Genomic DNA, 13,749 nt, shown 5'->3' with positions numbered 1-13,749 from the left:
TTTTAAGTAATGTTACTAGAAAACAATGACTAACATATATGCTTTAAGAGTATAAATTTATTTACGATAATAATCTAATTGTCAATTTAAATGACATGGTGATTTTTTTTATTTTATAATAATAAATGAAAGCAATGTAGGATGTAAAACAACAGAATAATGAATAATTATGTGTGCACAAATAATAATAATCTATATATAGTGTACGTATTTATATATTTCCTGTAAACCTACGCTTATTTATATGTAGGCACAATCAAATAAAAACAATTTAAAATAAGAAAACGGTGAGAACACTTAAAAACTACTTTGATGTATTAAAAGTCCATAAAAATAGCATAGTGTATAACTAATTATTATTATTTAAGTGTTTAAAACACATTGATCCGTCAAAATCGAGAAAAACATATATTTTTTTTATTGAGTGCATTCATCTTGAATGCATATTCATCAAAATGGTGCATCCAAATGTGTTGTTAAACACTTAAATAATCATAATTAGTTATGCACTATGTTAGTTTTATGAATTTTTATTGCATTAAAATGATGTTTTTGAGTGTTCTTACCGTTGTTATTTTAAGATTGTTCTTACTTTAGTGTTACCATATTTTTCTAAATAATATATATATATATATATATATATATATTATTTAGAAAAATCATGGATACGGTTAACCCCTATAAACTTTGTAATATCGTTTTTTTAATCCTACAAAACAAAACTAGAAATGATATTAAATAAAATTGAAAACTTGATTAAACAATTAATATTGAGAAAGTAGAAGAACAATGTAAAATAAATATTTAGATCTTAGAGATAACGAATAGAGAATAATAATGTAGGAAGCTTTGGTATTGATAGCAAAATAATAGTCATCCAATGAATAATAATAATAATAATAATAATAATAATAATATTATTATTATTATTATTATTATTATTTTTATATTTGTTAGAATATAATATTATAAATTTTGACCACACTTAAAAACTTGATAAACTTAACATATAAAATTCCATATTATTATTATTATTATATAATCTCTCTCTATTATTAATAAAACAAGATTGTTTTTTATAAATATTTTAAGAAAGTTTTTAATGTGGCATGTCCATATTTTATCTTGAAAAAGTTTTTATTGAATTATGATGTCATATTATGAAAAGTATAAAGACAAACCCTTATATGTTGGATAAAAATATTAATTATTTATTGAAAAGAAAAAAAAAATATCTTATATAATTTTACAAGTAAGATATCTTTATTTATTTACTTAACTCAATAGTTATTCTTGTTTTAAAATTATGATTGTGTTTATTATGTTAATTGAATTATTTGTTTTATATCAAGTAATTATAATATATCAATAACAAACATTACATATATTCTTTAACATATTTAAAAATTTTAAAATTTTAATTAACATACCTGGGTTGATTAACTAGTATTCTAATATTTGACCATACTTAAAAACTTGATAAACTTAACATATAAAATTCCGAATTCTGGATTTCAAAATTTAAATATTTATATATATTAATTGGCATTTATTAGTTTTTAATTAGAATATAATAATAGTTTTTAAATGGACTATAATTAATTGCAAATTAAATGAATATTATCTAGAAATATATTAAGTATGCAAAAATTTTAGTTGGCAAAAAATATAAAATAATGACATATAAGCCGGCATATAAGCCTTATCTTTTTTAGTTTTATAGAGAGAAAACTACACCAAACCAATTCATATTCACCTCTCCGACATAGACACATAAGACATGTGTAATACAATAAATTAGTTTGTGTAACTTACAACTTCAAGTTGGTTTTGACCATAGAGTATTGTTGCAACTTTTGGCTCTTTTATAATGGAAAAATTATTGTAAGAGTCACGTCTTAAATTAATATCTGCAGTGGAATCAAATGACAAATTGGTTAGAACACATATATTAAAGACTACCATAACCAGCTTAAATTAAATGAAAAATACCATAACCAACGTCTTCCTCGCTTCTCAAATTAGAATCTTTGTGTTTAACATTTGTATCGTGCGTTGACAACTTTGATTTAGGTGGTCTCCCTCGTCTCTTTTTAGGCATGCCTATTCCTTTTAAAGAATTTGGTTCAAGAAATTTTGGATGTTCTATGATCAATCGATCAACGTTTTATAAATGGGTGGTCGTGAAAATACTCAGATATCAATCCGTTATATAGGCATTTTTTATGTTGTATTAGATTTTAATCCCGTGTGTACGTAAAATAAGTTAGAGTAATAACTCTACTTACTTTTTTTGGTTTTTTTTATGTTGTACTAATGTTTTATATAATAAATTATCATGAATGGGTATTGATAAATTAATCTAACAAATCAATCAAAAAATATCAATTTAACAACATGGATGATACTTGGTATGATCAAAGGAAAAGATTAAAAAAAAAGAAAGAAAGTAGATTACGCTTGTCATGTGATAAATACTTTAATTTGATTAATAAATAGATTTGTTAAGCTGATTAATTATTTTCTTATTTTTTTATATTTATTTTATAGACGGATAGTGTGTGTAAGCTAAATACGTGAAAGTGGTTTTTATAGAATTTCTGTGCATTAATATTTTCAATCAAACAATTCAATGGAAAATCTTGTTGACAGCACAATTAGTGTATGCTAAAATATTTTATAACTAGCGAATTTACCCGGGTTTAACCCGGGTATATTAATTAAAATTATAAAACTAAAAAATATGCAAGTAATTTTTGGAGATAGTGAATTGAATAACACAATATTTATATATTGATAAATTACTTATTGCATTAACAAAACATAAAAGAACACTTATATATTAGCGAATTTATCCGGGTTTAACCCAGACATTTTAATTAAAATTATAAAGCTAAAAAATATACAAGTAATTTTTGGAGATAGTGAATTGAATAACACAATATTTATATATTGATAAAGTACCTATTGCATTTACAAAACATAAAAGAATATTATATACTATATAAAATAATTTTCTTTGTTTATAAATAAAAGATTAATAACTTTAAATAAGCATTTAGTGACCTATTTTTAATTTAAAAAAGTGTAAATTATTTATGACATCATAATTAAAATATAGACCTTTTAAGTAAAATTATAGACTTGGCACATGACATTTTTTCTAAAAATACTTTTAAAAAACAATTATCTTTTATTTATTATAGAGATTATTAAATAATATTTGAGTTAATTTTATTTGGTAATATTTGAGTTAATTTTATTTGGTAATATTTGAGTTAATTTTATATTTGGTATATATAAACACGTACAATTAATGTTTTGTTTGTTTAGGCACCCAGCCGTCCCGCCATAACTTATTTTTGTGATTCATAAAATGAATCAGGGTAAAATCCTTTTTTATCCCAATTTATTTTATTTAATATATAAATTGTATTATAATGAAATTCGAATATGTCCCATATATGATTTGTGAGTATGAAATAAGATGTGGTTAAAGTAAACAATCGATCGAAACTAAGTTATAATAAACAGTAATGATAATAAATATAATATATGTTTAGTTAAAGTTTTAGATTTATCTTAAACTTTTAAAATCACATTAAAATCGAAAATTGTAAACATAGAGGATGACGACAAATAGCCTTTTGATTTCAGATCGTAAACTTAACTTTTTTTTGAAGTTTTCATGTTATTAACCTATTATAAGTAATATAAGTAATAGAAGTTGAAGAATTGAGAAAGAAAAAGATACAACTTTATTAATGAGAAAAAAACTAAGAGCTATAGTTCAATTTTAAGTCTAATAAAAAAATTGAATCTGTATACAATTAAAAAAACTAATTTAATAAAATAGATAAATTAAAAGGATATGTGTCAATCAAGGATTACGTCATGTGTCGTTTCAAAAATATATCAATTCTGTTTTCATTTATTGATAAATAATGAAATTAAAATATGCTAAAATATTGTTTTTTTTATAAGGATTCATCACAATGTAATTAGTGCACATTAAAATATCTATTTTGTGAGTCCCTACAACAAGATATACGTCAAGTATAACAAGTATATCAAATAAACCCGACTGACAAGTAATTCCGATCTAGAGAAGTGACTAGTTCAGAGTACGAACCAGATAATGGATATGAACAAATAACTGAAAGTAATTGCAAGAAACTAAGTGTTGAAACTATATAAATAATACATATATAATCAAGTATGCGACATTGAGACACGATGTACTTTTCAATGTATTTGATTTATTGATATAAACAAATACAAAGGTTGTTGCGGAATAGAGATAATCACAAAGGTGAAAATATCTAAACAACCTTGAAATACAAGTGATCTAAATAACTTGAAAATACTCATAAAAATTACTTAGAGTATATCTCACAAGTTGCAATGTCAAAAGTTCCAACTTGTTGCAATTTGTCAGAAGCCTTGTATTTATAGACAAAGTCCAAGTTGATGTGGACTTGTCCATACAATACGTGGTTGGGATACATTTTAAGGAATTTAAAATGATTCCTTAAAAGTGTATGTTAAGGTTAAATGTGAAAGTTATTGATGTGACATTTCACACTTTATTCTCAACCTTTTACTCAATCTATCACTTTTCCAGGTGTTATGGAAATGACTGGATAAAGAGAGATAAAGTAAAAAAGGCTTCCTCGCAAACAATGTAAAGTGTTGTAGTACTTTACACTGAGATGCTTCATTCTTCGATCAGGTAGAATCTTCTTTGAACTCATCTTCTGAGATGATTCTCTTTCTTCAGTCTTCGACTTCAGAGTGAATGCTTTCAAATTGGCTGATCTTGAATTCTGAAGTGAAGCTTCACTGAACTAATTCTGAATGGTTTCAGAATTCTGTACAAGTATCTTCACTGAACTTCAGCTATTTCTGAACAAATCATACTTGGTCGATTTTCGACCTAACATATTTATACTCCTTTATACTTTTTAAATTTTTTAAATTATAAAGTGGATTTGCAACTAATTAAAGAAAAACAAAAGTTCAACCAAATAAGTAGATTGAAATACAAATAAGAGTTATAGCATTCAATCTCATATTGCAAAAAATCCAAGAATTTCTAGGGAAGCTTACACACACATAGACCAGCCAAACAACTAAACACAACATAACAAATAATCAAAAGAATCACTATCGGGTTTGGTACCAACAAAAGTTCAACCAAATAAGTAGATTGATATTTAAGATGAACAGAAAACAATTTATTACATACATACATATATATACACAATTGCAGTATCAGGATTAGAGTTCTTTATTATTTTGTTTATATATATATATATATATGGTAGAGTTAACGTGAGAACCAACATATATGGTGAGAACCAAGAGAACCATTGGTTTTCCTCATATTTTTTTTTGTATGGTTTTTTATTTTTTTTAATTTTAATTTTTCATTTTTTGAAACTTTTTTTGTTTTTTATTTTCTTTTAACAAAAACCCATTCCAGAAAAATATAATTTAAAAAAATATATAAAAAAATCATGTGTTACGTGTTAAGAAAATGTATGGATACGGTACAGGCGTTGCCCTACATCCATTCTAAAGGGGTTGTCACCGAACGCATATTGGAATGGTATGGATTTGATGGGCGGCGATCCAAGAGATGGTGACGGTTGTTACGGTACGGGCGTAGCCCTTAATGCTAAGGGCAAAACACTTAAAGATGATTCTTCAATGGTTCTCACGGTTCTCACCATATATGTGGTTCTCACTGCAGTATTGAGATTAGAGTTCTTTATTATTTTGTTTATATATATATATAAATATATAAATATATATATATATATATATATAAAGGTTATATTAGGAAATCAAAAAATTGCAATAAGCTTTAAGAAACTTATTTAAATTGAAAATATTTACTATATGATTATTTACACATGTTCATATAACTATATAATTGTTTACAAATGTTCATATGACTATCTATATACATTTGATTATCACCTATCTCATAAAAACATTTATTTACAAAGTATTTATATACTTGTGATCGACTTGCATACATATATTCATTGCACTATTCATGTACATCTGATATCCACATAATTGTATAACGAATGATAATATATGTCTCTACAAATTTATAAAATCCAAAACAATCAATACTACAAAATATTAACGTGATATAATATAATATAATTTTGTATGATGCAATATAATTTACAATAATACAATACAATATTATATTGTTAAAACTATATATTATTATAAAATAATTGATGATATACACTATATATAATAATATTATATAACACTATTATATAATATTATAATATAATATAATACAAGACAAAAGTGAATATAAGGTTATCCTACGTTTAAGTTTAAAACTTGAATCTCTCACATATCAATTTTAAATATTTTTTTTAAAAATAAAGATGATTTGTGATATGTCAATTTATTTGATTAAAAATTAGAAACGTGAGATATTTTATATCTAAGCTTACACAACAACCCGCCACTCACCTCCTCATATTATAATATTTATAACATAATAACTTAACCTATCTATAATATAATTTAAAGAGGGGATGAAGGTACACTTGACACCTCTAATCTCTCTCTTTTAGTCTAATATTATCTCCTTATTAATCTTCTATTTTTTTAAAAATATTTATCTAATAAAAAATGACCATCTTTTAATAAAAAAATCTTTATTATTATTATTATCTATATATATACTACCTAAAAAAAACCCTCACATATTTTTCAAATTATATACTCTACACTTTTTGTTTCTCTTTTTATTTAACTAAAATTGGGAAAAAAAAGAAGGGTAAACTGAAATCAATATTTATATGGAGTTAATTTTCATATGTTTCTTTTTTAGCTTTCGTATTGATTAAGTTGTGATATTGGTCATACACTTTTTCTTTCTCTTTTTATTTAACTAAAGTTGAAAAAAAAGGTAAACTAGAATTAATATTTATATGGATTTAATTTTCATATGTTTCTTCTTTAGCTTTCGTATTCATTAAGTTGTAATATTGGTCATACACCTTTTATTTCTATTTATATTTAACTAAAGTTGAAAAAAAGGTAAATTGGAATCAATATTTATATAGAATTAATTTTCATATGTTTCTTTTTTAGCTTTCGTATTTATTAAGTTGTGATATTGGTGATATACTTTTTGTTTGACAATTATTATAAGATTTATATATTTTAAGACTACCCGTCCAATGTACGGACCTGAACACTAGTCTATCAATATAATTAGAACAGACGTAAAGCTTTGAAAAAGGTATGAACTCACAAAATCTAACGTAAAAGTTTAAGTGTTTAAGTAATCAAATTTAAGTGATAGCACACTGATATGTCCATTTATATGCATATTCCCATATCGTTTCTAAGTCGTTTTAAGCTTAATCATGTGCAAATTATATGTAGATTCGATGCTTTGAAGGTATTGTTAGTAATTTCAGGCTTAGAACAGGTAAAATGGTTAGAAACAGCTTTTAGAGGACTAGAAGATGCACTAGGATGGTTCGTGGACGCATATGAGTGAAGACGGAATGAAAACTACAAGTTTTGGCTGAAAACAGAGCATGTGTGTCTCACCTAGTATAGTGGTGCGGAGCATTTTCTCATCAGAAACTTGGAAGTTGTTGAAAAGCAGGGAGGTGCGACGCACCAACCCTGTGGTGCGTCGCATATCGGGCAGGATTATTTTTGGAAACAAGGCCAGGTGCGCCGCACCTGAAGCTTGGTGCGTCGCACCTGTAGGTCGGTTTGTGAAGACTTTTTACAAACTCTATAAATACAAGACCATAACCCTCCCATTCGATACACAATCACTTCCAGTCGATTTTAGGGTTCTTTGAGGCTATTCTCAGCAGCTTTTTCGACCATCAAGGTCTAAGGGTTGTTCGTGAGCTTCAAGGCATTCGGTTGTCGATTTTCTTAGCGTTTAATTGTTTTCTACACATTGGTACAATATATTCTTCTATATTTTTACTCTTTATGCTTTGTTTTTGATTATGAGTAGCTAAATAATTCGTCATCCACTGAGATGAAGTGATACATTGAATAATGGTTGCATATATCTTTTGAATTCAAGTTGATTTGATTTAATGTTGTGTCGTAATCTTAGCTTATTAATTCTTTGTTATTTAACTCTTAATTGCGGATAGTTTTTGCATGATCTCAGTGGTAACTAGGTTGTGTAGAAGTTATTTTGATTGCTTGGTTAGAAGCAATTGTTTCTATGGCGGGTATGGTAGAAAGTAATTAATAGTTAATAAGGGTTAACGGGTTAATGGTTGGGTACAATCAATAGAAACAATTGTTATCTAATTAACCAAAACAATTAGTTGGCTAGGAAAGTTATGAAAGACGTCTTGGGGTACCGGTCTTAGTAATGGAACTAGTTAATTAAGGGAATTGAATAAAGTAACGAACTTGACGGGTACGGGGTGAGTCTTTGTTTAGTTCTCGGTTATAAATCAACATATTTGAATTGGTTCTTAAATTATATGCAACCTAAATAATGTGTATCATGGAGTCGAAGTGGATGATCTTCTCATCCTATTTGACTTAAAACAATTTTCTTTTCGATAAATTCTACGGAACTTCTAACTCTTTCAATCAACTAACTTTCAATTTAAAATCAAGATGACGTGGTGTCTTTAAAAACCAAACTCTTTCTAAATTACTTAAAACTCGCTAGCTCTTATTAGTCCCCGTGGAACGAACCTTTACTTACTTAAAATCTATATTGCATACGAACGGGTCCACTGCCCGATTGTGTGTGGTATTCGATTCGGAGTATTTATAAGGATTTTAATTTAACTAGATTTTCACACATCAAGTTTTTGGCGCCGCTGCCGGGGACTAAATTAAGAGTTTTAGTTTGAGATTTCGTAGTTGATCCTTTCTTGTACTCAAGTGCAAGAAAGTTACTTGCTTTCTTAGGTTACTTTTCGATTTTTAGTTTAAATTTTCTGTTTTGTTTATGTTGTGTAACTTGGTGCGTTTTACAGTTTTCTTTGTTTGTGTTTTTAGGGTTGTTTCTTAGTTAATGACCACAAGGGCTGCCGGTATTCCACTAGTAAGCCCTCAATCTAATCCGGGAAAGACGAAGAGACGAGGAAGGAAACCTTCTAAAACCGTTAACCTTTCATCTAGCAAAATAGATACCTTAAACTTAAACGTTGAAGCCGAAAGCTCCACAGCACCGGAAAATAAACCACAAACTCCACCAAAGACTTCACCTAAAAATTCACCAAACTTAACACCAAACTCCACTCCACCCTCTACACCTCCTACTACACCTAAAAACATGGCCGAAGACATGGTTCATCCTTTTGATAGGACTATTGGGGAGAGTACTCGAGTCATTGCACCTAATAGGGGCTCGGCTATTCGTCCGCCAACCACCGCTCCAAATTTCAATGTCAAAGGTAATCACTTGTCTCGGGTTGAAGAGAATCAATTTGATGGGGTTGTTAAGTGGGATCCGTATGAACATGTGGAGAAGTTTGAAAAAGTTTGTCGATTGTTCAAGTATGGGGAGACTCAAATGCCACATGTTAAGCTTGAATTGTTTCTGTTGTCTCTCACGGGAGAGGCGGCAAATTGGTATAAGAATCTCGATGATAACATATTTGAAACATGAGAAGAGTTGAGGGAAGGACTCATTGAGCGGTTCTTTCCGGCTCAATTGGTTGAAACAATGAAGTTGGAGATTCGGACGTTTAAGCAACTTAGTGGTGAGGATTTGGTTGATGCTTGGAAGAGATTGAAGGAGTTGATGAGGAATTGTCCGGGGCATGGTATTCGATTGAATGAGCACATTCTTATTTTCTTCCGGGGTTTAGATAGCCGCACTCAAAGGGAATTGGATTGGGCTTGTGGAGGTAACATTAATAATGTCACTTACAGTGAAGCCTATAAGATTATGGAAGATATGGTTCGTACTAGTGTGATTCGAGAAGCGGGTATGACTAAACCGGATCTTGTGAAAACGGGAAGAAGAAGTGTGGCTTGAGTTGATAGTGGTGGAAGTAATGATGTAGTGGCTGAAATTAAGGCATTGGCAAGTTACATGGATAAGCAATTTGCAAGCATGGATGGTAGGTTCGGGTTGATTGAAAAGGATTTGAAGACGGCGGTTGCGGGTTGTGATATTTGTGGTGATAGGCATTACACGGAAGATTGTGATAAAGCGCCACGGAATGAGGAAGTTGATTATGTTCAAAATCAATATCAACCACCGATTGCAAATCGAGGACTATTTCAAAGGAATGGAGCTTATCAAAACCGGTACCAAGGTAATTCTAATCCTAATTTTAATTCTAATGGTGCAGGGAATTATAGGTCCACATTGGGAGCTTCATGGCAAGGAAGAAATCAAGGAAGTCCTTCGGTTCAACCGGTTGAAGTTGTTGATCCTAATGCCGAGCTTAGGGATCTTGTGAAGAAGTTTATGGTTGATCAAGACAAGAAGAATGAGAATTACCGAACCGACATCACCGCTTTGAATGATAAGATGAATCAAAATATCAAAAGTCAACAAGCGGCGATCAAAGATTTAGGAGTAAGGCTTGATAGAATGGGTAATTCTAATCGTCAACAAGGATCTTTGCCAAGTAATACCCAACAAAATCCTAAGCCTTCCAGTTCGAATGATGGAGGTAATAAGTATCAACACCCTAATGTTAGGAATGAGCATGTAAATGCCATTACTACTCGGTTGGGTAAGGTAGTTAATTCTCCTATTTCTAGTGCTACTAATGTTCCTACGCAGGTTGATAGTGAGGACGAAGAAGATGAACAAGTTGATGAAGAGATTGTAATGGAGCTGAACCAAGCCGTGAAACCACCGGCCGTTCCATCTACATCTACTACTCCGGTTGCTACACCGGTAGCTAAACCAACAATTGATGAGCCTCAAGTCAAGCCATATAAGCCTAAGATTCCTTTCCCTCAAAGATTGAAGAAGGAAAAGCTCAAAGAAGAATACCGTAAGTTTGTAGACATGATTAAATCGGTTTATATTAATGTGTCTTTGGTTGATTTGCTTTCAAGGATGCCGAATTATGCTAAGTTCATCAAGGATCTTGTAACGGATAAGAGGAAGCTAGAGGAAGCCAAGGCTACTGTCCTTAACGCAAAGTGTTCGGCAATTGTGCAAAATCAAATCCCTCCTAAGCTTGAAGATCCAGGGAGTTTTCTTATTACTTGTTCTCTAGATGATAAGCTTAATTGTGATGCTTTGGCCGACATTGGTGCAAGCATTAATTTGATGCCTTTTTCGGTTTATAGGCGATTGTCTTTAGCGGATCTTAAGCCAACTCGGGATGAGCATTAGGCTCGCCGATCATTCTTTTCAATATCCCATGGGGATTGCGGAGAATTTGTGTGTTAAAGTAGGCCATATTGTCTTTTTGGCCGATTTTGTTATTCTTGAGATGGAAGAGGATGCCAAGGTTCCTCTTATTTTAGGCCGACCTTTCTTGTATATGGCCGATGCCATCATTCGTGTTAAGGATAAAATTATTTCATTAGGCATAGGAAATGATAGAATTTTGTTTTCAATTGATAAAGCTTTGCAACATCCTTATTCTACCGATGATTCTTGTTTCAGGATTGATGTAATTGAAGAAGACGAAGCTTTGGAAATGGAATTGATGAGTTTCTTGGACATGGATGAAGGAGAAGCTTTTCTTGCTTGTAGTGAAGAGGAGCAAGTGATGGTTGCGGACATGGTAAGAGAGATTATGGTGGTAGCACGGATGAATCAACACTGGAAGATGAGACTTTTGAGGAAATTGAGAGGAATGGTTTGAAGATTGAAACTTCGGTGGACAATCCACCAATCGATTTAGAGCTCAAACCACTTCCCGAGCACTTGGAATATGCATTCCTTGAAGGTAAGTCACTTCTTCCCGTTGTCATATCATCATCACTTTCAGATGATGAGAAAGGTAAGTTAATGACTGTGTTGAAGGCTCATAAAAGAGCCTTTGCTTGGCGTACAACTGACATACCCGGAAATAGTCCCGAATTTTGTAAACATAAAATTAATTTGCATGAAAATTTCAAACCAAGTGTTCAAAGACAAAGGAGGCTAAATCCGAATATGGAAGATGTCGTTAAGAAAGAGATAATTAAGCTTTTGGATGCTGGTATTATTTATCCTATCTCTGACAGTCCATGGGTAAGTCCGGTCCATTGTGTACCGAAGAAGGGGGGAATGACCGTTTTCACTAATGAAAATAATGAACTTGTACCTACTAGAACGGTTACCGGGTGGCGGGTGTGTATTGATTATAGGAAGTTAAATGATGCGACCCGTAAAGACCATTTTCCTTTACCCTTCATTGACCAAATGCTCAAACGGTTAGCCGGAAACGAGTATTTTTGCTTTCTTGATGGTTTTTCCGGGTACTTTCAAATACCCATTGACACCAACGATCAAGAAAAGACGACCTTTACATGTCCTTTTGGCACGTATGCTTATCGTAGGATGCCATTTGGATTGTGTAATGCTCCCGCCACCTTCCAAAGGTGTATGATCGCGATATTCCAAGACATGTTAGAAACATCTATGGAGGTTTTCATGGATGATTTCTCGGTCTTTGGTGACTCTTTTGACAAGTGTCTTTCTAACTTAGATAAGATGCTTGAGTGATGTGAGCGGGCACACCTTGTTCTTAATTGGGAAAAATGTCATTTTATGGTTAAAGAAGGCATAGTGTTGGGTCATAAGGTGTCTAGTGTGGGGATTGAGATAGATAAGGCTAAAATTGATGTTATTACTATATTACCTCCACCAACTAATGTAAAGGGCGTTAGGAGTTTCTTAGGTCATGCCGGTTTCTACCGTAGGTTTATTAAAGATTTTTCTAAGATAACCCGACCTATGACTCGTTTGCTTGAGAAAGATGTGCCTTTTGAGTTTAATTCGGATTGTTTAAAGGCTTTTGTTTAGTTGAAAGATTGTTTGACTCACTCACCCATTATGGTTTCTCCCGATTGGTCTCAACCTTTTGAACAAATGTGTGATGCGAGTGATTTTGCAGTTGGAGCAGTTTTTGGGCAAAGAGAAGGTAATCATTTTCGTCCTATTTACCTTGCTAGCAAGACTCTTAATAGTGCTCAACAAAAGTACACTACTACTGAGAAAGAGTTGCTTGCGGTTGTGTATGCATTTGATAAGTTTAGGTCGTATTTGGTGCTTAGTAAGACCATTGTTTTTACCGATCATTCGGTCCTTAAGTACTTGTTTGCTAAACAAGATGCTAAACCTCGTCTCATACGTTGGGTCTTGCTTTTGCAAGAGTTCGATATTGAGATAAAGGATAAGAAAGGGGCTGAAAATTTAGCAGCCGATCATTTGAGTAAGTTAGAAGATCCTCACCATGAGGAACCTAAGGGGGATGATATTGATGATGCATTCCCAGATGAGTCTTTAATGAATATTGAATCTAATGTTCCATGGTATGCAAATTTTGCTAACTATCTTGTTGCAGGGGACTTCCAAAAGGATGGACAAATCAACAAAGGAAAAAGTTCTTTTCCGATGTTAAGCATTATTATTGGGAAGAACCCTATTTGTTTCGTGTTTGTGCAGATGGAATGATTAGAAGATGTGTTGCGGGAGGAGAAACTTGTTTGATTTTGGATGGATGTCACCGAGGGCCAACCGATGGTCATTATGGACCGACCGTTACTAGTAAGAAAGTGTTTGATGCAGGTTTTTAT

At 31.0% G+C, this 13,749-nt stretch overlaps 1 protein-coding gene across 1 annotated transcript; it reads left to right on the top strand.

Annotated features, from left to right (window-relative positions):
* Positions 1-10,087: 10,087 nt before the first annotated feature.
* LOC122591652 lies at positions 10,088-11,353 on the top strand. Its single transcript, XM_043763909.1, has 3 exons — positions 10,088-10,676; positions 10,830-11,010; positions 11,071-11,353. The coding sequence occupies exons 1-3, from the start codon at positions 10,088-10,090 to the stop codon at positions 11,351-11,353; spliced, it is 1,053 nt and encodes a 350-aa protein (XP_043619844.1).
* Positions 11,354-13,749: the final 2,396 nt, after the last annotated feature.

Source organism: Erigeron canadensis, chromosome 3 (assembly GCF_010389155.1).
Source record: "Erigeron canadensis isolate Cc75 chromosome 3, C_canadensis_v1, whole genome shotgun sequence".
Lineage (NCBI taxonomy): Eukaryota > Viridiplantae > Streptophyta > Magnoliopsida > Asterales > Asteraceae > Erigeron > Erigeron canadensis.
The sequence above is the reverse complement of the archived record's forward strand: the minus strand, read 5'-3'. Positions and strand labels throughout refer to the sequence as shown.

Coding starts and splice junctions, on each gene's coding strand:
- LOC122591652 (XM_043763909.1), top strand. CDS start 10,088: ATGGATAAGCAATTTGCAAGCATGGATGGTAGGTTCGGGTTGATTGAA. Junction 10,677..10,829: donor TTCCAGTTCGAATGATGGAG/GTAATAAGTATC, acceptor AAGTTGATGAAG/AGATTGTAATGGAGCTGAAC. Junction 11,011..11,070: donor CTCAAAGAAGAATACCGTAA/GTTTGTAGACAT, acceptor TTTGCTTTCAAG/GATGCCGAATTATGCTAAGT.